At 52.9% G+C, this 22,165-nt stretch overlaps 1 protein-coding gene across 2 annotated transcripts; it reads left to right on the forward strand.

Annotated features, from left to right (window-relative positions):
- EEF1AKMT2 (EEF1A lysine methyltransferase 2) lies at positions 1-20,446 on the forward strand. 2 transcript variants are annotated; one of them, XM_055119535.1, is made up of 6 exons: positions 9-165; positions 1,222-1,287; positions 2,402-2,516; positions 12,862-12,969; positions 16,559-16,775; positions 19,927-20,446. In XM_055119535.1, the coding sequence occupies exons 1-6, from the start codon at positions 53-55 to the stop codon at positions 20,019-20,021; spliced, it is 714 nt and encodes a 237-aa protein (XP_054975510.1). In that variant the 5' UTR covers positions 9-52; the 3' UTR covers positions 20,022-20,446. The 2 variants fall into 2 exon arrangements, with proteins under 2 accessions (XP_054975511.1, XP_054975510.1); XM_055119536.1 differs by lacking the exons at positions 16,559-16,775; positions 19,927-20,446 and adding an exon at positions 16,282-16,552 and having other exon boundaries at positions 1-165.
- The last annotated feature ends 1,719 nt before the right edge of the window (positions 20,447-22,165 follow it).

Here is a 22,165-nt window from a genome sequence, read left to right on the forward strand (position 1 = left end):
CTGCCCTGCCGCGCCTCTATGGCGGGGTCGGGCCGTGCGGGCGCGGGGCGGCATGAGCGCGGGAGGGGGCGGCGGCGGCCGGGGCTCGGGGGTCGCGGCGCGCTCCCGGGACGGCAGTCCTGGCGGGGACGGCTTTGCCCCGTCGGCGCTGGGGACCCGAGAGCAGTGAGTGCGGCCCGGGGTTGGCGGGGGAGGCGCGTGCCCCGGCTGGCGGGGTGCGGGGCCCGCCCGGGGGTGCCCGCGGGGTCGGGGGTGGGTGGGCGGTGGGGTCCCGGGGGGCGGGGGCGGGAGAGGGGCAGGCGGCGAGAGGGGTAAATCGGGGCGGCGCACCCTGCAGCGGGCAGGGGTCCGCGCCTGCTGGGCCGAACCGGGCCGGTGCGGCGGGCCCGCCGGAGCCCCGAGGCCCGTCCCCGCGCCCACAGCCCCGCCGCGCGCTTCCCCGGGAACTCGGCCCCGCGTGTAGTTCTGTATTCCCGGAGCCAGAATGCGGCGGAGCCCGGGGCACTTAATAGAAGACTCGTATTTTTAAAGGTTTTTTTTTTTTTTTTTCGCTTTTTGGGTCACACCCGGCGGTGCACAGGGGATACTCCTGGCTCTGAGCTCAGGAATTACTCCTGGCGGTGCTCGGGGGACCATATGGGATGCTGGGAATCGAACCCGGGTAGCTTCGTGCAAGGCAAATGGACTACCCGCTGTACTATCGCTCTGGCCCAAAACTCGTATTTTTATTGATTTAATTTAATTTTTTTTTCTTTTTTGGGTCACACCCGGTGATGCACAGGGGTTACTCCTGGCTCTGCACAAAGGAATTATCCCGGCGGTGCTCGGGGGACCATATGGGATGCTGGGAATCGAACCCAGGTCGGCTGCATGCAAGGCAAACATCCTACCCGCTGTGCTATCGCTCCAGCCCTCAAGACTCGTATTTTTAAAGGTTTTTATTATTATTATTTTAAATTATTTTGGTTTTGGGCCACTCCTGGCTGTGCCTGGGACTCAGGTATCCCTCCTGGCAGGCTCTGGGGGCCCTATGGGATGCTGGGGATGGGACCAGCATCCCACGTGTGAGACAAGTACAGTAGCTGCTGTACTATAGCTCAGGCTGACAAGCACGTTTTAAACGTCTTTCATGAACATCACTGTAATATGTTAGAAATGTCACGTGTAATTGCTCCTGTGTCTAATCCCGGAATCGTGCTTTGCCTTTGGCTCCTTACCTAGCTGGGATTCTGTGTATGAGCGAGAACTAGAGACCTTCCAAGAGTATGGAGACTGTGGAGAAATCTGGTGAGTTAGACAAAAAAAGCGCAATCACAAACCAGAAGCACACATGTGTCTTTCTTTTTTTTCTTTTTGTTTTTTGGGTGTTTAGGCCACACTGGTGATGCTCAGCGCTTACGCCTGGTTTTGCACTCAGGAATCACTCCTGGCGGAGCTCAGGGGACTGGATGGGATGCCAGTGATGTGACCTGGGTCAGCTGTGTGCAAGGCAAGCGCCGTGGCCACTGTGCTGTTGCTTCAGTCCTGGATCTTTTATTTTTATTTTTTATTTTTTTGCTTTTTGGGTCACACCTGGCGATGCACAGGGGTTACTCCTGGCTCTACACTCAGGAATTACCCCTGGCGGTGCTCAGGGGACCAAATGGGATGCTGGGATTCGAACTCGGATCAGCTGCGTGCAAGGCAAACGCCCTACCCGCTGTGCTATCGCTCCAGCCCCTCTTTTATTTTTTTAAATTCATTTTTTTGGAGGGAGGCTACACCCAAAGTTTACTCCCGACTCTGCACTCAGGGATCACTCCTGGCCCTGCTAGGGTGACCACATGGGGTGCTCGGACGCAAGGCCTTCTCCACTGGTTCTATCCGCTGTACTATCGCTCGGGCCCCTACGTATTATTTCTTTTTGTTCATTTGTTTTTGGTTCACATCCAGGATATTCAAGGGTTACTCCTGGCTTTGCACTTAGGAATTACTTCTGGTGGGACTTAGGGAACCATATCGGATGCCGGGGATTAAACCTGGGTTGGAAAAGCAAGTGCCCTCCCCTCTCTACTATTTTTTCAGCTCCCCCCAATATTATTTTATTTATTTATTTATTTATTTTTTGCTTTTTGGGTCACACCCAGAGATGCTCAGGGGTTACTCCTGGCTTTGCACTCAGGAATTACTCCTGGCGGTGCTTGGGGGACCATATGGGATGCCGGGGATCGAACCCGGGTCGGCCACGTGCAAGGCAAACGGCCTACCCGCTGTGCTATCGCTCCGGCCCCCCCAATATTATTTTATAGTTTTAAGAATGATAATTTGGACTCTGGAAAAACTATGGTTTTTGTATGGCATATGGTTGTACTTTTGCTCTGTAACTTCTTTGTTATTTGCTTAACTGATTTCTCTCTAATAGGTTTGGAGAAGAGAGTATGCATCGACTAATAAGGTGGATGCAGAAAGCCAAGATTCCGCTGGACGCTGCAGTGCTTGATATTGGAACTGGAAACGGTGTTTTCCTGGTGGAACTTGTTGGTACTTTTAATATTCTAGTGATACAAAGTAATTGCAAAGTGAAATTTTTAAAAAATCTTGCCACTGAGAATACTAAGTGGCAGGTCTAGAATATTCAAGTAATTGGGGGCTGGAGAGATAGTATGTACAGGGGGCCAGATGTTTGCCTTGCACAGTCTATCTGGGTCTAAAAATCAGAAAAGAAATATCTAAGTAACCATAGCACTTTGGGAAGTCACAGGTGCTAAGGGGAGGCTTCAGGGACTGTGGGAAACAACCAGATAGAAGTCGGGGGGTCTGAGGCATAGTTGACTCTGAGGAATAGCTTTCACAGTGAGTAAGCTGCTCATTTCCTGGCTTTAGTTCTTAAAAGTTTTTTTTTTCTTCTTGGGTCACATCCAGTGATGCTCAGGGGATACTCCTTGCTCTGCACTCAGGAATTACTCCTGGTGGTGCTTGGGGGACCCTATGGGATGCCGGGGATTGAACTTGGGTCAGCTGCATGCAAGGGCAATGCCCTACCCACTGTACTATCGCTTTAGCCCAGTTCTTAAAGGTTTTGATGAGATGATCTCTCTCTTTCTCTCTCTCTCTCTTTCTCTTCTCTATCTCTTCCTGTACTATTCATTTCTAGTTCAGCACTCAAAACAGCTTTATGACAATGATTTTTTTGTACTTCCAGTAGGATATAGATTATACACTTAGCAAGTGTATATTTTTAAATTTTGTTTTTTGGGGGCAACGCCTGACTGCTCTGGGCTGACTCCCGGCTCTGTGCTCAGGGGGGCCAGCGATCAAACCCTGGGTAGTTGCTTACAGAGCAGGCACTCTCCTCACTGTACTGTCTTTCCAGCCCGCGAACATAGAATTTAAAAAAATCTAACTGCCTCCCTGTGCCAAGCTTCATGCTAGGCTCTGGCAACACAAAAATTTAGAACTTGTATTTGAGTTGTTTGTGGTGTTGTCGAGAACAGCCTGCCGTAGCTGGGCAGACAGCGCCCAGGAGATAGCGTAGCGCTAAGGGGCTTGCCTGGTGTTTTGTTTTTTTTTTTCTTTTTACCAGTTCTTTTTCAGATACCTACTTATCAGGTATATACTGTGTTAGTATTTTCCCTAGTCTGTAGCTTGCCTATTCACTCTCTTTTTTTTTTTTAAATTTATTTATTTTTAATTAGTGAATCACCCTGAGGGTACAGTTACAGATTTATACACTTTTGTACTTATGCTTCCCTCATACAAAGTTCGGGGACCCATCCCTTCACCAGTGCCCATTCTCCACCACCAGTAAACCCAGCATCCCTCCCACCCTCCCCAATTTGTTTTTTTTTTTTTTTTTTTCTTTTTGGGTCACACCTGGTGATGCACAGGGCTCACTCCTGGCTCATGCACTAAGGAATCACCCCTGGCGGTGCTCAGGGGACCATATGGGATGCTGGGAATCGAACCTGGATCGGCCGTGTGCAAGGCAAACGCCCTACCCGCTGTGCTATCACTCCAGCCCCCTTGCCTGGTGTTTTTAACTGGCTTTGATCCCCAGCACCATGGGGCACCTGGATTGCATGCGGAGCTGATGCGTGGTCCCAGAAATACTGACCGTGGTGAACTTTGACCCAGGAGGGGTTCTGAGGAGTCCGCAGCTGCGTCAGGGGTAGACTGAGGGGCAGGTGTGGTGAGGGGCTGTGAGTTTCAGGAAGGGGAGATGCGTGTGGAGGCGGAAGGCTGGAGCAGTGTGGCCGGCAGCGGCCTGGAAGCGTTTCACTAAGTGAGTGTGTAAAGTGCACGTAGGGGACGACCAGAGGGCAGGTCACGTTAGGGTAGGGGTCACCTCACGCTCCAGACCTGACTTGCAGGTTGTGGGAGCCATTAAAATGTCTGAGGAGGGGCTGCAGACATGGCACGGGGGTTCAGGGTGCATGTGGCCAGACCACTAGGCTCCCCAGCTCCGTGTCGTCCCCAAGTGTCCCTGGGAGCAGCCCAGAGACCCCCAAGCACTGCTGAGAGAAGCCTGGAGACCCCGGGCTCTGCTGGGAGCAGCCCTGGAGACCCCGGGCTCTGCTGGGAGCAGCCCTGGAGACCCCGGGCTCTGCTGGGTGCAGCCGGGCGGGTCCCATCACCCCAGGGTGGCTTGGGTAGTCTTTGGCCACATGGGGCCTGACAGGACGTGGGCCCTGGCCCTGGCCTGAGGCTTGCTTGGCTGAGCTGCACTGAGGGGTCCGTGGGCCTCCTGCAGAGGTCGCTTGCTGCGATGCATCAAGAGGCCTGTCTCGGCCCCCAGCACTGTACGGTCCCCTGCACACAGCATATGGGGCTCCAAATTTACCAAACCATGTTTATTATTATTATTATTATTATTATTATTATTATTATTATTATTATTATTGTTATTAGTTTGGCTTTTTGGGTCACACCCGCCAATACTCAGGGATTCCTCCTTTCCTCCTGGTTTTGCACTCGGGAATTACTCCTGGGCGGTGCTCAGAGGACCCTATGGGATGCTGGGAATTGAACCAGGGTCGGCCATATGCAAGGCAAACGCCCTCCCTGCTGTGCTATCGCTCCAGCCCCCCCAAACCACGTTTAAAACAGAAGAGTTTGCAGCAAACTTTTCTGAAGCGCAGAAGTATAGCACGCTTACATTAGAGCACCCGGGCTATGGCTCGGTGAGTTACCACCAAGTGGACAGGCTCATGAGACACCCCCATCAGCAGATCGAGCCCCTCAGTCTAGAAACGCCCACGGGTCCTCCCGAACAGGCCTGACAATTGCTGCATGGCGCTGACCACGAGTCCAGGGAGTTTTCACGTCATGGCAGATTTGCTCTTTCCTGAGTCTCTCTGTGGAACCTTCAGTGTCTGTTCTTGCTCATGTCTAAACGCGGCGTTTCACGAGTGTGTGCGGGGAGAGACCAGGGCGTGGGGCGTGTGGAGGGCGAGGTTCCACCCCAGGACTTGTTGAGGGTGACCCCTGAGCACTGCCCGGGATGGCCCCCAAGCAAGCAGCAGGGTCGTGGCTGCCCCCGTCCTCACTGCTGCGTTGGGGTCTTCTGCTCGGCTGTGCCAGCTCATCTGCTCTCCTGCAGCAGCTTGCTGCGTTTCGGAGTTTACCTGGGGAAGATGCTCATCCGAAACGACTAGGGTAACTTAGTTCTTCTAGCTTTTTTCCATGTGTAGTTACACACAGCGAATGATGGCATTTTATTCACTCCTTCCCATCTCCCCTAGCCCCCGAGCCTTGCCTCCGCTCTTGACGGAACCTCCAGCGGAATGTCACGCAGGGGAGAGGCCAGGGGGTCAGTAAGGGAGCAAGGTGTGTGCCTGGCTGTGGCCGGCCCGGGCTCAGTCCCCGGCACCGCGTCTGGTCCCCTGAGCACAGAACCAGGCATGGCCGGTGTAGGCGATGTTTCCCCTTAAGGTAGAATTCGTGAACTCACCTAGCTAAGGATTCACTTAAGCTCTTTTATTTATTTATTTTTCTCATGTGAAGCATAACGCGTTTGTAGAAAACCAAGCGGGACTTCGCTGTACAGCTTTTACAGGATACACGCTTTCGTGTGACTCCCCGTCTGAGCAAGGAGCAAAGCACCGCAGGTCCCACAGTAAAGGCCCCTGTTGTCCTCTCAGTGATTTGCTTCTAAATAGGTGTCCTGAGGCCTGAACGGCTCCGCAGCCTCCAGCCTTTACACGGGAACACCCCTGCGGCTGAGTATTGCGGCCTCCCCCGAACTCACCCCACCCTACCCCCCTTTCTGAGCGCTGCGTGGGGGGTGAAAGGGCGGGAGACTGAACAGCTGTCCCTATTGTGACTTCTGCTTTTGTTTTGGGGTCACATCCAGTGGTGCTCAGGGCTTACTCCTGACACTGTGCTTAGGAACCGCTCCTGGTGGGGCTAGAGGGATCCTCTGGGATGCTGGGAATCAAATTTGGGTTGGCTGTGTGCAAGGCAAGCATTACCACTATTTTTAGTTTTTGAGCCACATAAGGTATGCTACTCCTTTTTCAAATTTATTTTCAATTTAATTTATTTTAGTTTTGGAGCCACAACCAATGAGTGGTACAACCAGGCTTACTCATGGCTCTGTGCTCGGGGATCACTCCTGGCAGTCCCAGAGCAGAAATTCTTTTTTTTTTTTAATTTAATTTTTATAAGGTTCACAATAATTTTTTACGTTCAATATTTCAGCACCAATCCCACCACCACGCTTTTGAATTTTCCCAACCAGCACCCAAACCTGTCCCAATAGCAGGCCCTAAATAATTTATTTGGTTATGAATAGTTCTCTAAAAATGATCAAAAAAGGTTTCCTTAGAAGAAAGTGTGTGAAGTGAGCCTGTGTGCTGATACCTTTTTTAATTGCGACTGGTTGCCTTCAGCCTTCCACCCTACCCAGTGTGTGCTATTCCTGGGGTGTCAGTGGCCGTGAGTGCTCCAAGAATTCTAAAATTCTAAGTAAGGTGATACAGTGGGAGTTACATTTCTTTCTTTCTTTTTTTTTTTTTTTTTTGCTTTTTGGGTCACACCCGGCGATGCACAGGGGTTACTCCTGGCTCTGCACTCAGGAATTATCCCTGGTGGTGCTCAGGGGACCATATGGGATGCTGGGAATCGAACCCGGGTCGGCTGCGTGCAAGGCAAATGCCCTCCCCGCTGTGCTATCGCTCCAGCCCCTCGAGTTACATTTCTAACTGGGTGGTGACTTGGGGCTCAGGAGGCATCAGTGCCATCTGTTACTCTCTTAGATTTATTTGTGAGTCTCTGGATCATGACTGTTAATGAGCTTACACGGCACCAAGGGCAGTTGGTGGGTGTGAGACCCCCAGGCTCCCGGAAGAACAGGGAGATGCGGGGAGGTTGCCCACCCGACTCTGAGATTTCGGTCACAAAACCTGCATGGCCAAGTTTGCAGAGGATTCACTCATGCATGAGGCTTGTCCAAGCCGGTGTAGATCAGGCGTGAGCACGATGGCGGTTGCCTACCTGTTGGGCTCTGTTAGGGCGGGTGGGGGACTCACCCGCCCCCCTCTGAGGTGCCCCGAATATGAGATTCGGCCTGGCATGGGGTCTGGAAACATCTCTGCAGCTTGTTGATCTCTGCCGAGATTTATTTGTGGAGCAGAATTCTTACCTGTGCAATATGCGTGTTTTCCTGAGAGGGATTTTGCTCTTGTTGTCCTATTTAACAATCCCCCGGATGGAGCTGGAGAGGTGGTATACGGCTTACGGCACTTGCCTTGCCCGAGCTTGGCCCCCCTTGACCCCTGGACACCACATCTGGTCCCTTGAGCCCCTCGGGGACTGACCCTGAGTGCAGGGCCGAGAGCCTGAGCAGCGCCCGTTTGGCCCCGGCCCCGGCCCTCGAGCCATGAAGGGCTGTTTCTCGCATTGCTTTCTTCTCAAGGTTTATATGTTTATTGTTTGTTTCAGGTCACACCTGCTGTGCTCAGAACTTCCTCCTGGCTCTGCACTGGGGATCACCCCTGGGGGATCGGGGGACCCCATGGGATGTCAGAGAGGATCTCGGGTCAGGCCCGGTAGGGCAAGCGCCTCCCCCGCTGTTCTCTCTCTAGCCCTAGAGGTTTTATATTTTTAGAATTCATTTTGGGATAATTTTTGTATACGATTTGAGGTACTGGTTAAGCTTCTTTAGTTTTGCACATGAATATCGAGTTGTTGAGTTGGTCCTTTTTTGAAAAGATAATACTTTCTCCATTACATTGAGTTTTGCCTGTTTTGATTTGATTTACAATGGTACGGTATTATTGCCTATGCACTTAATTTTTATTTGTATTTTGGATCAGATGTATCTGTTGAACATGGATTTTTGGGTATGTCGAGTGCTGTTAGCTTCTTTCTGTTGTATGAATAGGTGTTTCGTTTTGTTTACTGTTTGAAAGTACTTCAGTTAATTGATTCCTGCTGCTTGGAGAGAGTCCTTGGGCTGTTTCCGGTATTGTGAGTCGTGCCCAGCTGTTCCGCACACTGGCTCTGCTAGTTGGTACTTGTATTGGCAGTCTGAGAATTTCAGTTGCTTCACCGCCTTATCGCCTGGCCACCTGCCCCATCAGTTTTTGAGTCCCAGCCATGTCACTGGAATGCAGTGTTAGGATGTGGTTTACCTCACTCCCGGTACCAGAGATGCTGGGCACATTGTCCTGTGGGTTTTTAGCTCTCTGGCTGATCCTTTTGTTTGTTTGCCTTTGGGCTCTCCCCGGCTGTGCTCAAGACTCACCCCTGGCGGTGTTGCTCAAGGCCTGCTCCCGGCTGCCCCCGGCGCCCGTGAGGTGTCAGAGATTGACCTGGGGTCGGTCGCACCCGAGGCAAGCACCTTTACAGGCTGGGAGGGGGAAGTCTGCCTGCAGGGTCTGCGGGGGTACTTTTCTCCGACTGTTAGGTTCTCTGGGAGTTTGATTTCCTCTCGTACTTCACTCTTGAACTGTTGCAGGTGATGTGAGTTTGAGCGCAGCTGCCGCCCACCGTTCACGGGACGCTCAGCCTTGTCCAAGCGCCACTGTGGGGCTCCGCGGCATGAGTCTGAGTCCGCTGCTGGAAACCCCCTTCTGGTCCTTCCCGTCTGCCCCTCCCGTGCCAGGGCCTCGAAGCCCTGGTCTTGGGGGAGAGGGGCGTGTAACGCTGGACAGCGTGGGCAAGGGGCCTGCGCAGTGCGGGTCTCACCCGGCACCCCGCGTGCTGAGCCTGGGCCCTAGCCCCTTAGCTGTCTCCCCGCCTGGAGTTCTGTTTATCCGGGGGTGTTGTGCCACTCAGGGCGCTGCTCAGAGACGACTGCGGGCTCTGTGCTCAGAGGTCCCTCCTGGGGGGGCTTCCAGATCCGGGTCTGGGGGTTCACCCAATGTACGATGTTGTAAGGCAAGAGCCCCTTGTTTCTCTCCAGGCCCCCTGAATTTTATTTTTTGCTGATAAAATACTGTAGCACTGTCATCCTGTTATTCATCGATTTGCTCGAGTGGGCCCCAGTAACATCTCCATGGTGACTTGTTGTGACTGTTTTTGGCATATCGAATACACCACGGGGAGCTTGCCAGGCTCTGCCGTGCGGGCGGGATACTCTCGGTAGCTTGCAGGCTCTCTGAGAGGGGCGGGGGAATCGAACCCAGGTCGGCAGCATGCAAGGCAAACGCCCTCCCCGCTGTGCTATCGCTCCAGATAAAATACTACTTAGAATTATTACAGCTTTCACTTGCCGCCCGGTTGGGATTCCGTAATGTACTAGACTATTAACGATGGTCTCCGGGCACCTCATTTCAACACTCTGCCCGTCACCCGGGTACTCCTGTCCCTCCCTAAGGGCCCCCCTCGGGCTAAGCGGTGTGGGTGTGGCAGTGAGCACAGCTGCCTCCCAGGGGCCCTCCTGTTCCTCCCTCTTCCCCCCCAGCCAGCCCTGTGGGTCCTCCTCCCTCTGCTGCTTTGGCCCTTGTTGCTCCCTGCCGTGCGTGACCCCACGTCGGAGCCATCACTCTGTGCCTCCTGGCCGGCCTCTCCCCGCGCTGCCTCTGGTTCTATCCAGGTCCAGGCAAATTGTGTGGCTTTTTTTTTTTTAAGAGTTATTCTCAGAGTTACATAGTAAGAATTATAACATTTCAGGAAAGAAACCAAGACATTCTGCTGGGGCTGGAGCAGTCGTACAGCGGCGGGCCAGGCTCAGTCCCGCTCCTCCACGATCCCATCCCCAGCCGTAACTTCCAAGTGTGGCTGGGTGGGGTCCCCACCCCAGAGGCACTCTGAGATTTTGGTTGCTTTGTTGGACCTACAGCCCAGTTCCAGGAGGGTTTCCTTTCCCACCATCCGGTCTGGGTTTACCACGCCCACCCCGCTCTCCTTTTTCTCGGGTTCTGGATTCTCTCTCTAGGGAGTTCATGTCTTTTTTTAGATTTCCTCCCATCGATTGGTTGTTTTTATTGACTTGCTAATGTATTGACCTTAGCATTTCTGTTGTGTCTGCTCCTGTTTGGGTTGAGTTGTTTTCCTGGTGCTGGGACTCAGACCACCTGCCCTGGCCTCTGTCTCCAGCCCTGACTGTTGTTTCATTTGGGTTTCCAGTAGGAGGGTTTCTTACTCTTCTGTTTTGGGGCTACACCTGGGGGTGCTTAGGGCTTTATCCTCACTCTGCGCCCAGAGGTCTCTCCTTGAGGGGCGGAGGGGACTGAACAGAGGCTGGAAACGGAACCCAGGTCGGCTGGCTGCATGCACGGCAAGCGGCCTGCTCTCTGCAGGAGGTTTTCTACTGTTAGTTTTCTGAAATTCCTTTGGCTTTCAGTCTATTATTTCCATGAATGATTGCTTATTTTTCAATGCATGCCTGACATTGAGCATGAAAAATGTCAGAGATAGTTTGGGACTTCGGAAGATCGTCCTTGAAATCCAAAACATTTCTTCAACAGTTCCCCATGAAGAGTAAACACATATTCTGGTCAGAGGGGCTGGTGAAAGGCAACTAGTAGATTCATCCTAGGATCTAGACCTGATAGAGAAAGGAATTGAGAAAACATTGGGAGAAAAGTCTGCTCTGGAAGAGAACAGGTCAGACGGCCGCCAGAGGAGAAGGAAGGTACCGAGATTCAGAGAGAGAAGCAGCAAGGGAGCAAGCCTCGCCGTGACTGTGTGTTACCTGCCCTCAGCGTGAGCCTGGGATCTAGGGTTAAGAGGCCCTTGGCGGTCTGGGTGGTGTGGGAGTGGGCTGAGGCGTGCAGGGAAGCACCGGGTAAGGGCAGTGGAGACCCCAAGGAATTTCAGGGGCATACGACTTGCCGCTTCTTTCCTCTGAAATTGCTTAGACCTGATTGGTTAAAAAATGTTTCTTAGAGGAACTGTAGTGATGGTATGGCGTGTAGGGCGCTTGCTTTGCATGCCGCTGACCCAGGTTCAGTCCCCAGTACCCTATATGGTCCCCCAGTCCCCACCAGGAGTGATCCCTGAGCACTGAGCCAGGAATCAGCCCTGAGCACCGACCATATGACCTGAACACACACACACACCCACACACACACCCTCCCACACACACACACAGAGGCCCTATGGCTAGGATTTATGGTCTGAACACACACATGCACGAGAGAGAGTGGCCATAAAAAAGACACGGGCCCTGGTGTTGGGGGCGTGGGAGTGATGGCCAGGCTCCGCCCCTCCATGGTTCAGGCCCATTCCTGGTGGTCAGCGAGCTTTGGTGATGGGGGCGTAGTTTAACTCCCCACTTCCTGCACACATTTCTTGAAGGGGCCTACACCCAGCACTGCTCAGGGCTTACTCCTGGCTCTGGACTCAGGAATCATTCCTGGCAGTGCTCAGGAGACCCTGTGGCATGCCAGAGATCAAACCCAGGTTGGCTGCCTGCAAGGCAAATGCCCTCCCCCCTGTACTGTTGCACTGGCCCCGCTGCACACGTTTTCAATAAAAATTCATTGGAAGGTGTGAAATGTGTCAGAAACAAAAATCAGGTGATTAATAATCAGTGGGACTGGAGCGATAGCACAGCGGGTAGGGTGTTTGCCTTGCACACGGCCGACCCAGGTTCGATTCTTCCATCCCTCTCAGAGAGCCCAGCAAGTTACCGAGAGCATCCCACCCGCACGGCAGAGCCTGGCAAGCTCCCCGTGGCGTATTCTATATGCCAAAACCAATAACAAGTCTCATGATGGAAACATTACTGGTGCCCGCTCGAGCAAATCGATGAGCAACAGGACAACAGTGCAGTGGGGAGAGATTGGAGTAATTTATAATTACGCTGAAGGAAAAAAAATTATGAAGTGAAAAAATTCAACTTACTACACATAGACTTAATCTATTCATATAACTTAATTATGTTAAGTAAAATTTATTAGGTTGTATGTGAATTAGAGCATATCAAATGTTGATACTTTTTCTGCTTTAGGGCAGAAATAGTGTACATATATTCTCATTTTCTTTGAGAAAATCAGTTGCTTTTTTTTTTTTTTTTTTGCTTTTTGGGTCACACCCGGCAATGCACAGGGGTCATTCCTGGCTCATGCACTCAGGAATTACCCCTGGCGGTGCTCAGGGGGACCATATGGGATGCTGGGATTCGAACCCGGGTCGGCCGCGTGCAAGGCAAACGCCCTACCCGCTGTGCTATCTCTCCAGCCCCAAAATCAGTTGCTTTTTGAAGGAGAAATAAAATACTATAAAAGCAAATGAATTGTCACATTATATAAATTTAAACTTTAAATTTCTACTTAGACTCTACAATAAAATTGAAGCATTGCAAATTATTGGATGGCATGTGTCACCTGATCTATTAAAATAAATAAAATTATCCCAGTCTTATTTCATATGCAGAAGATTATATTAAAAGACTCTAAAGTTAAAGTATAAAATTATTTCTCTTGTCTCTAGGCAAAATGTGGTTTCTCTAATATTACTGGAATTGATTACTCTCCGTCTGCAATACGGCTCTCGGGACGTGTCATAGAGAAGGAAGGTTTAGCGAACATCACATTGAAGGTAACTACTACTGTAACTTGTTTTTATTTATAATAAGACTCGTGAAGTTTAAAAACTTTAAAAATGCATTAACTTGCTCTGACGTCTCGGAACTAGCTTCCTGCTCCCAAGAAGTGGCCAGCTGTCTGTCTGTCTGTCTGTCCGTTCGTCCGTCCGTCAGTCCTGCCTGGCTGTTGTTGCCCCTTCCAGCTTGTTCCCTGTGTTCCCATTAGCTCTTCACTCACATACCACCTTTTCAGAGAGGCCTTTCTTGTCTACTTTCGCAAAAAAAATTTTCCCAATCACACACTGCTTTATTTTGTTTGTATTTTCTTTTTTCTTTTTTTTTTTCTTTTTTGCTTTTTAGATGAGCCAGGGGTTACTCCTGGCTCATGCACTGAGGAATCACCCTGGCGGTGCCCAGGGGACCATATGGGATGCTGGGAATTGAACCCAGGTGGGCTATGTGCAAGGCAAATGCCCTACCTGCTGTGCTATTGCTCCAGCCCCTGTTTGTATTTTCCTTATAGCTGTTTTGCTGAAATATTTAGTCCTGTGTCTTCCCATACAGTATGTAAGATTATAGTCTCATGTGACTCCCTCTGTTCTGTTTCTTAATTTTCCTGGTCAAGTAAGTTGGCACATAGATGCACCTGACAGTACAGCAGGTAGGCGCTTGCCTTGCACTTGGCTGACCCAGGTTTGATCTCTGGCGTCCCAGATGGTCCCCTGAGCACTGCCAGCATAACCCCTGAGCATTGCCAACTGTGGTCCAAAAACAGCAACAACAACAAATTGCCATGTATAATAGGCACCTATGAGATATTGGTGGAATAAGTGTGCACTGTGTGTGTGGTAACGGGGACTGAACTGAGGGCCTCACACATGCATGGCAAGTACTCAAGAACAAACACCTTCAAATATAGCACCGTAGCACTGTCTTCCCGTTGCTCATCGATTTGCTCAGGTGGGCACCAGTAACGTCTCCATTGTGAGACTTGTTGTTACTGTTTTGGGCATATTGAATGTGCCACAGGGAGCTTCAGGCTCTGCTGTTCGGGCAGGATACTCTCAGTAGCTTGCTGGGCTCTCTGAGAGGGATGGAGGAATTGAATCCGGGTCGGCCGTGTGCAAGGCAAAGGCCCTACCCACTGTGCTATCGCTCTAGTCCCTTCAAATATAAGTAAACATAAAATCCACATTTTAAATAAAGAAGTGGAAGTCTCGGGGCTACACTGTGGTGTATGGGTGGCCTAGGGAAATAGACCAGTTTGTGCTTTGGGGGTGCAGGCCCTGAGCATCGCCAGGTGTGACCCCAAAACAAACCTCCCCAAATGCATATATGTAGTTCTGTATGAATAAAGATGAGCTCATTGCTTCATTATTATTTTCCTTTTGGTTTGGGGGCCACACCTGGTGGTGCTCTGGGGTTATTCCTGTCTCGTGTTCAAGGATCACTCCTGGAGGGTGGGGGGGTGCCGGGGGTCTAATCCAAGGCAGATCCTTCTCGGCTATCCCGTCTCTCCAGCTCCAGTCGCTTAATTCTGATGAGAGCTTTTTTGAGGGGGCTGGTTTGGGCATACCTGTTTGTACTTGGGCATCACTGGTGCTTGGGGACCACGTGGTTTTGGGGATCAAACTGGAATCAGCTGCACGCAACTTAACACATGTGCTGTGTGCCGGACCCTCAGGGTCGCTTTTCAGAGTTAAGCTCATTAGCAAATTAATCATGTTTTTATTTTTATCTTTTCAAATAATTTTAATTGGCGGGGGTGATTTCTGGCTTGGTGCAGGGGGCCGGGTGCAGTCCTAGGATTCGAACTAGGCTTGTAGCAGTAGCTCGTGCCCGGCGAGTGCCTCAGCCTGTGGACTACCGCTCCTGCCCTAGTTTGATTGATTTTCAGATGACTTCAGTAGCGTTTTGAGGGCCTGCAGAGACAGCAGGGAGGGCGCTTGCCTTGTGCAAGACAAAGCCGGGTTCGATCCTCAGAACCCCTTATGGTCCCCTAAGCCCCGAGCACTATGGGGCGTGGCCCCAAGAATAAAGACATAAAACTGCTTTCACAGTAACACAGCATTGTTGCCTTACGCTCACGCGGCTGCTGTCCTGTGTGTATGTTTTTCGATCCCGTATGAGCTCCCTCGCACGTGCCCCGCCTCAGACGCGTGTCATTCTCTCCCTGTTTTCTCTCCGTGGGGCCCGAGCCAGTGCACCGCACTGCAGAGCTCAGTGTCTGCCCCGGATCTTTGTCGCTGTTCTGGGAAACAGAGGTAGGTCCTGTTCCCGGTGCTCGCGGCGCTCCGGGTTATGCGATGCAGGCGTATCACTTTCCAAACATCAAGTGCGTAATATTGCTAGGGACAGCGTTCTCGTGTGCACGGCCGTTTAACTCTCGGGCCTGTTTGCCCTCCCGCTGCTCGCCTGGCAAGCCACTGGGCGCTTGCCACGGGCCGGGACCTGCCCTTCAGGCCTCTCCGCTGCTAAAGTCATTTGACTTCCTCTTACCTGTTCGAGATCCAGATAACTTTTTGGTCACTTCCAAGAACATGTTAAACATTTTATTTTATTATTATATTATTATTATTATTATTATTTTTGCTTTTTTTTTTTAAATGTGTTTAGGATGTTGGGCTTTTCACAATTATTTTAACTTTCCCAAATAAGTCAACTCTGATCATCTTCACTGTTCTCACTAATTTGAGTGCAAGTTAACTCTTTTTTTTTTTTTTTTTTTTTTTTGCTTTTTTGCTTTTTGGGTCACACCTGGCGATGCACAGGGGTTACTCCTGGCTCTGCACTCAGGAATTACCCCTGGCGGTGCTCAGGGGACCATATGGGATGCTGGGATTTGAACCCGGGTCGGCCGCGTGCAAGGCAAACGCCCTACCCGCTGTGCTATCTCTCCAGCCCCTGCTTTTTTTTTTAAGGTCACACCCAGCGATGCTCAGGGGTTACTCCTGGCTTTGCACTCAGGAATTACTCCTGGCAGTGCTGGGGGAACCATATGGGATGCCGGGGATTGAACCCAGGTTGGCCGGGTGCAAGGCAAACGCCCTCCCCGCTGTGCTATCGCTCCGGCCCCGAACATGTTAAACATTTGAATTTCGACAAACATGGCTTCTTGTCAACAGTGTTATTGTTAATTGTGTGTGTGTGCTCCCAGGGAGCACTCCCGGGCCTCCCACGTGCAAGGGCGCTGGGCTGGTCTTTGTTGTTGTTTTGTTTCTGTTTGGGGGCCACACCCGGCGCCCCTCCCCACTGCTCCCAGGAGTCACTCCCAGTGTGGGGGGTGGGGATCGGCCCCCAGTGCTCTGTTTCTAACCTGGACCCAGGCCCCGCTGTTGGTATTTGGCAGTGACCCGGCTCTGGCTTGTCTCCAGCGGTGTTGCGGTTTGGGGCCCAGGAGGTGCCATCCGCTCCTCCGACTAGTCCCAGCCTTCACGCTCTTGGAGGGACGCCGAGAGAAAGGCAGCTTCGAAGCGAAGATACTTTTATTCAAGACCTGAGCGCCACGAGCGTGAAGAGACCGTTACTTACGGTGTTTCAAGGCCGTGCCCTCAGCCCCGTGAAGATTGCTTGTTCTCACTCAGACGTTGGTTTTTGAAATAGGTGGAAGACTTTCTGAATCTTCCCACACACCTGTCCGGATTCCACGTGTGTATCGACAAAGGGACTTTCGACGCCATCAGCCTCAGCCCCGACGATGCGGCGGCGAAGAGGCAGCAGTACGTGAGGGCGCTGGCCCGGGCGCTGGCCGGGAGGGGCTACTTCCTCATCACCTCCTGCAACTGGACCCGGGAGGAGCTGCTGCAGGAATTCGGCGAAGGTAAATCGTGTGTTTAAATGGACACGTAACCCCCAGGGAAAGGAAATAAATAGCGTTTTCCCCCGCTTGGCATTGGAGTATTCCTTTTTCTTCTTTTTTTCTTTTGGGCAAAGAAAAAACTTGCGGGATTTGCCTTTTTTCTTTCTGTTAATAATCTTTTTTTTTTTTTTTTTTTTTTTTTTGCTTTTTTGGGTCACACCCGGCGATGCTCAGGGGTTACTCCTGGCTCTGCACTCAGGAATTACTCCTGGCGGTGCTCGGGGACCATATGGGATGCTGGGAATCGAACCCGGGTTGGCCGAGAGCAAGGCAGACGCCCTCCCTGCTGTGCTATCACTCCAGCCCCCTCTGTTAATAATATTTAGAGTACTTTCGCCAGTATTTATGAGCCAATAAAAGTGAAATTCTTCTAATTTTTTGCATAAGGATGTCATCTGCCTTTGAGAGAACCGGACACATCACCTGTCTTGTGGTCTGGCTGTTTGGACTTCCTCTCTGTTGCTGTTTTTGGGCCCCCTAGGCGGTGCTCAGGGCAGACTCCTGCCTTTGTGCTTGGGGTCTCTCCTGGCAGGACTCGGGCGACCATGTATGGTGCCCGGGGTAGCCCCGGGGCTGCGGGCACGCAGGGAGAGCGCCCCGTCCCGCCCTGCCCCTGCCCCGTCTCTCCAGCCACAGCCAGGAACCTGCTGATTCATGCGGGCATTTGGGGAAAATACCTCGAGAATCTAAACTTTCTTTCTTTGCTGTTTTTATTTCCCCCTCAGACTCATTTTCAGATCTGATTGTTTTGCTGTGTTGTGCAGAACACGGGGGTCGACTGCAGGGTGGGAGATGAGAGAGCAGGGCTCTGGGTCCACGGCTGAGCCTGTCACCCCGGCGGCCTCCAGCCGGGCTGCGCGGAGGAGCATCGCGGACAGCGGGGCCCTGTTTGGCCCGAGAGGAGGGGCCCGTCCGGGAGCTCGGGTCGGGGGGGCTGCGGGGAGAGCGAGGGGTGCGCTGTGGTTTGGCAGGAGCCCCTGTGGCCCATCGTCTCCTCCTTCGTCTGCCGCGTTCCTGAGCTCCTCTCTAGTAAACGCCGGTTATGCCGAGGGAAGTTCTCCTGGCCTTCAGAGCCAGGCGTTCCCTGTCCCCGGGAGCCCGCAGGAACAGCCGTCTGTCTGCTCATGAGGACAGACTTCAGCTGGGTGCTTGAGCTGAAAACTGTGTCCGGGTCCGAGAGCTGCTCAATTAGTTCACTTTCAGAGCATAAGGCCGAGTTTCAGCTGCTCCAACCTGAAATCCTGGAGGGAGCTGTCTGGGGTGGGCACCTTTTGGGAGGTGCTTTGGCCTGGGGGCCAGGACCGTGGCCGAGCGCGCGTGGCAGAGTGAGCTGTGGAGGACGCGCTCCCCTCCCCGCGGGGGCTGGCGCGGAACGCACCTGCTCTCCACACCTCTGAAGCCCCTTTCCTTGCTTGCAGATGTCCGTACACCTGAAGTGGGCTGCGCGCATCTTCCTTGGCAACCTCTTTTGGGTGGGCTGGAGCGATAGCACAGCGGGGAGGGCGTTGGCCTTGCACGCGGTCGACCTGGGTTCGATTCCTCCGCCCCTCTCGGAGAGCCCGGCAAGCTACCGAGAGTATCCCGCCCTCACGGCAGAGCCTGGCACGCTCCCCGTGGTGTGTTCGATATGCCAAACACAGTAACAACACGTCTCACAGTGGAGACATTACTGGTGCCCACTCGAGCACATCTTGAAAGAAGGGATGACAGTGCTACAGTGCCACCTCTTTTGTGTAAACATGTTGGGTACTTTGTTTCGCTGAGCAGAGCCCTGGGTGGGTGCATGCAACCCTCCCCCTGTACTGTTGCCCCGCCCCTCCCTCCCCCCCAGCCCTTTTGGGGCCAGACCCGGCTGTGCCCAGGACTCACTCAGGGGTCAGGGTCCTGGGGAGCCGACCCTGTGGGCCCGTGCGGAGCAGGTGCCTCCCCGGGTCCTGCCCCTCCCGCCCCTCACAGACGCAGCCCTGCGCTCCCGCGCTTGAACTGTCAGAAGTAAGTGGCTCCGTGTGTGTGTGGCCTGGTGATCCCTGTAGGGCACCAGGCAGGGCTGACGTGTGCGCTGCCGCCCTGTGCAGGGGTGCGTGCTGGCGAGGGCAGGCCTGGAGGGACGGAAAGCTCTTCTTGGCAGTTTTTTTTTTTTTTAGTAAAGCAAGATTTTCTTCCTTCCTTCCTTCCTTCCTTCCTTCCTTCCTTCCTTCCTTCCTTCCTTCCTTCCTTCCTTCCTTCCTTCCTTCCTTCCTTCCTTCCTTTTTCTCTTTTTGCATTTTGGGTCACACCCAGCAATGGCTCTGTAAAGCAAATGCCCTACCTGCTGTGCTATCACTCCAGCCCCAAGATGGTTTTTATTGATTGAAAATTTCTTCGGTGTGAGGAGAGAAAGAGAGGTTCCAGTTCAGTAGAGGACTTGGGGGTCTTTGTCGATGGTCCAGCGGGGACAGCATTTGTATTGCTCGCAGATGCCAGGCTCAAACCCCAGCACCCTGTAGGGCCCCCTGAGCGCAGAGCCAGGAGTAGGTGCTGAGCATCGTCGGGTGTGGGACCCCCCACAGGAGAAAAACAGACAGAGAGAGACAGAGGGAGAGAGGGGAGAGAGAGAGAGGAGAGGAGAGAGAGAGAGAGAGAGAGAGAGAGAGAGAGAGAGGGGGGGGGGGGAGGGGAGGGGAGGGGAGGGAGGAGAGGAGGGGAGGGGAGGGGAGGGGAGGAGAGGAGAGGAAGAAAGGATGAATACGGGCTTCCCTCACGTGCTCCGGAGCGGGCGCAGAGAGGCCGGGAGAGGCGTGTCGGGGAGGCGTCTGGACGAGGGGCAGCTGCAGCTTCTTCCTCTCTGGTCTGTTTCTTGCTCAGTTCACGGAGTTACACACACACTGAAAACACGACAGAAGCGAAGAGTCCTAACGCGAGATGAGAGTCTTGCACCACTCTGTATTTCGTGTCCTGCTGTCGCCACTCCCAGTGGCAGGCGACCGGCCGTGTGCCGCGGGCAAGACGCCCTCAGCCTGGGCGGGCCTGGGCCTCTCCTCGCCGTTCCCAGGGTTCTAAGGACGTTGGTAACCCAAAACGCTCTCCCCGCGGGATTCGGTCCCTAATAACAGAACTTGGTTTTGTCTGGCAGGGTTTGAGCTTTGTGAAGAGCTGCCGACGCCCAAGTTCAGTTTTGGAGGCGGCTGCGGGAGCAGCGTTACGGCCCTGGTGTTCCAGAAGACGTGACGAGCCCACGGCCGAGCGCCAGCGTGGCACGGCCAGGTGCCCCAAGCCCTAGTGAGTCCAGGAGACACCTGTCGCATCGGGCGAGGGCTGAGGGCTTGGGTTAAAACACAGACCCAGCAGTAACGGGCGTCTGACGGAGTGGGCTTTAGAGGTCAGCCGTAATAATTTACATTTCCTTTGTATTTAAAGTGTATTTTTCATTTTCTTTTTTTAAACAATGTCTCGTAACTGTTGAGCGTTTGGAAGGCTGGGAACGGGCGGCCGGCGAGCCACACCTCGTGTCCTTGCGCCTCCGGGGGTGAGCGCGGCTGTGGGTGCAGCTTCAGCTCGACCTCGTCAGGGCCGAGTAAGGGTTAGAGTTCATGAGTTGTGGAACGTACAATATCGTTTCCGGTTGAATGGTGACAATTAAAAATGTTTTTATACCTGAGAACTCCTTTCTCTTCTTGCGCTGAATCAGATGCATTCATCAGTTCATCAGAAACACGGAGTCTCTATCCTGCAGCTGCTGCTGGCGTGCTGAGGGGAACAGGGAGGGGGGGAGGGGGGTGACAGTGCTGTGCGCCAGCCTAGGTCCTCCTGGGGTTCTGGCATAAACAGGTGCCAGGCATCGTGCTCCTGGCCCCGGGGTTCTGCCTCCCTCTGCTCAAAGTAGGCCCCAGCCCGTGAGCCCTTCCCCGGGCCTGCTTGTGCTGCCTTAGTCAGGAGTGCTCTGGAATGTTCTGGAAGTTTGGTGACTTATTCCGATTCTGTGACAGACTGCGAGGACAGGGTGGAGCCAGATTCTTCCCTGGGTCTCACGCTGACCCCCTTTCTCTCCCCCTGGCCTGCTCTGCGGCCCCGGTAATGCAGCTCTGCCTTCCCCTCACTGCCGTGCGCTGTGGGGTCCGGAACTGACCCCCTGGCTAGGGAGTGGCCCTCAGGTGCTCGGGCACTGTCAGGGAGCCTGGGTGTTCGGGCTGGGACGTGAGCCTCATTTTTTTTTTTTTTAAGCTTTTTGAGTCACACCCGGCAGCGCTCAGGGGTTACTCCCGGCTCTGCACTCAGGAATTCCACCTGGTGGTGCTCGGGGGACCATATGGGGAGGCTGGGAATCGAACCCAGGTCAGCTGTGTGCACGGCAAATGCCCTCCCCGCTGTGCTGTCGCTCCAGCCCTGTGAGTCTCCTGTATGGCCACTCTCTCCCTCCTGCTAAGGACACTTTACTTTTTTTTTTTTTTTTTGCTTTTTGGATCACACCCAGAGATGCACAGGGGTTACTCCTGGCTCTGCACTCAGGAATTACTCCTGGCGGTGCTCAGGGGACCATATGGGATGCTGGGAATCGAACCCGGGTCAGCCGAGTGCAAGGCAAACGCCCTACCCGCTGTGCTATCGCTCCAGCCCCCCCGGACACTTTACACTCCCTTTCATAACACCTGTATTGGCGCTCAGATTTTAATACGGAGTCATAAAGGTAAGTGTTTTTTGAAAGATTTGTATATTTTGGGTTTTGAGCCACCTCCAGCAGTGCTCAGGGATTACTCCTGGCACTGCACTCAGGAATCGCTCCTCGCGGTGCTCAAGGGGACCATACGGGAGGTGGGAATCAAACCCTGGTCAGCAGCGTGCAAGGCAAGCGCCCTGCCTCTGTACTCTCTCTCCAGCCCCGGATGAGTTGTTTGTTTGTTTTTAAGAGACAATTTTCAACTTTTGGGTGCTTATTGGGTTAAAAATAGAACAAACATTTTGGTTAGCCCACGCAGCTAGTAATAAAGTCTGGCGTTACATTGTCTTCTTTTCCGGGGTGAGCTTGCGTCACTGTCAGTCAGCCGTGAGGTTGCTGCCTGCCCTACACAAGATAACTGAAGGCACCACATCAACTTCGAACTCATAACATTTTTTTTTTGTTTGTTTTTTGGGTCACACCCGGCGATGCACAGGGGTCACTCCTGGCTCTGCACTCAGGAATTACTCCTGGCGGCGCTCAGGGAACCATATGAGATGCTGGGATTTGAACCCGGGTCGGCCGCGTGCAAGGCAAATGCCCTACCCGCTGTGCTATCTCTCCAGCCCCTCTGATAACATTTTTTGAAAAGCTTTAATCTGAGGAGGCAGGATGCCCCCCGCCAAAGCAGTGCTCGGGAGTCCTGGGGCTCCCACCC

The sequence above is a fragment of the Sorex araneus genome, chromosome 11 (genome assembly GCF_027595985.1).
Source record: "Sorex araneus isolate mSorAra2 chromosome 11, mSorAra2.pri, whole genome shotgun sequence".
NCBI classification, from domain to species: Eukaryota; Metazoa; Chordata; class Mammalia; order Eulipotyphla; family Soricidae; genus Sorex; species Sorex araneus.

Coding starts and splice junctions, on each gene's coding strand:
- EEF1AKMT2 (XM_055119535.1), top strand. CDS start 53: ATGAGCGCGGGAGGGGGCGGCGGCGGCCGGGGCTCGGGGGTCGCGGCG. Junction 12,970..16,558: donor TAGCGAACATCACATTGAAG/GTAACTACTACT, acceptor TTTTTGAAATAG/GTGGAAGACTTTCTGAATCT. Junction 16,776..19,926: donor GCTGCAGGAATTCGGCGAAG/GTAAATCGTGTG, acceptor TTTGTCTGGCAG/GGTTTGAGCTTTGTGAAGAG.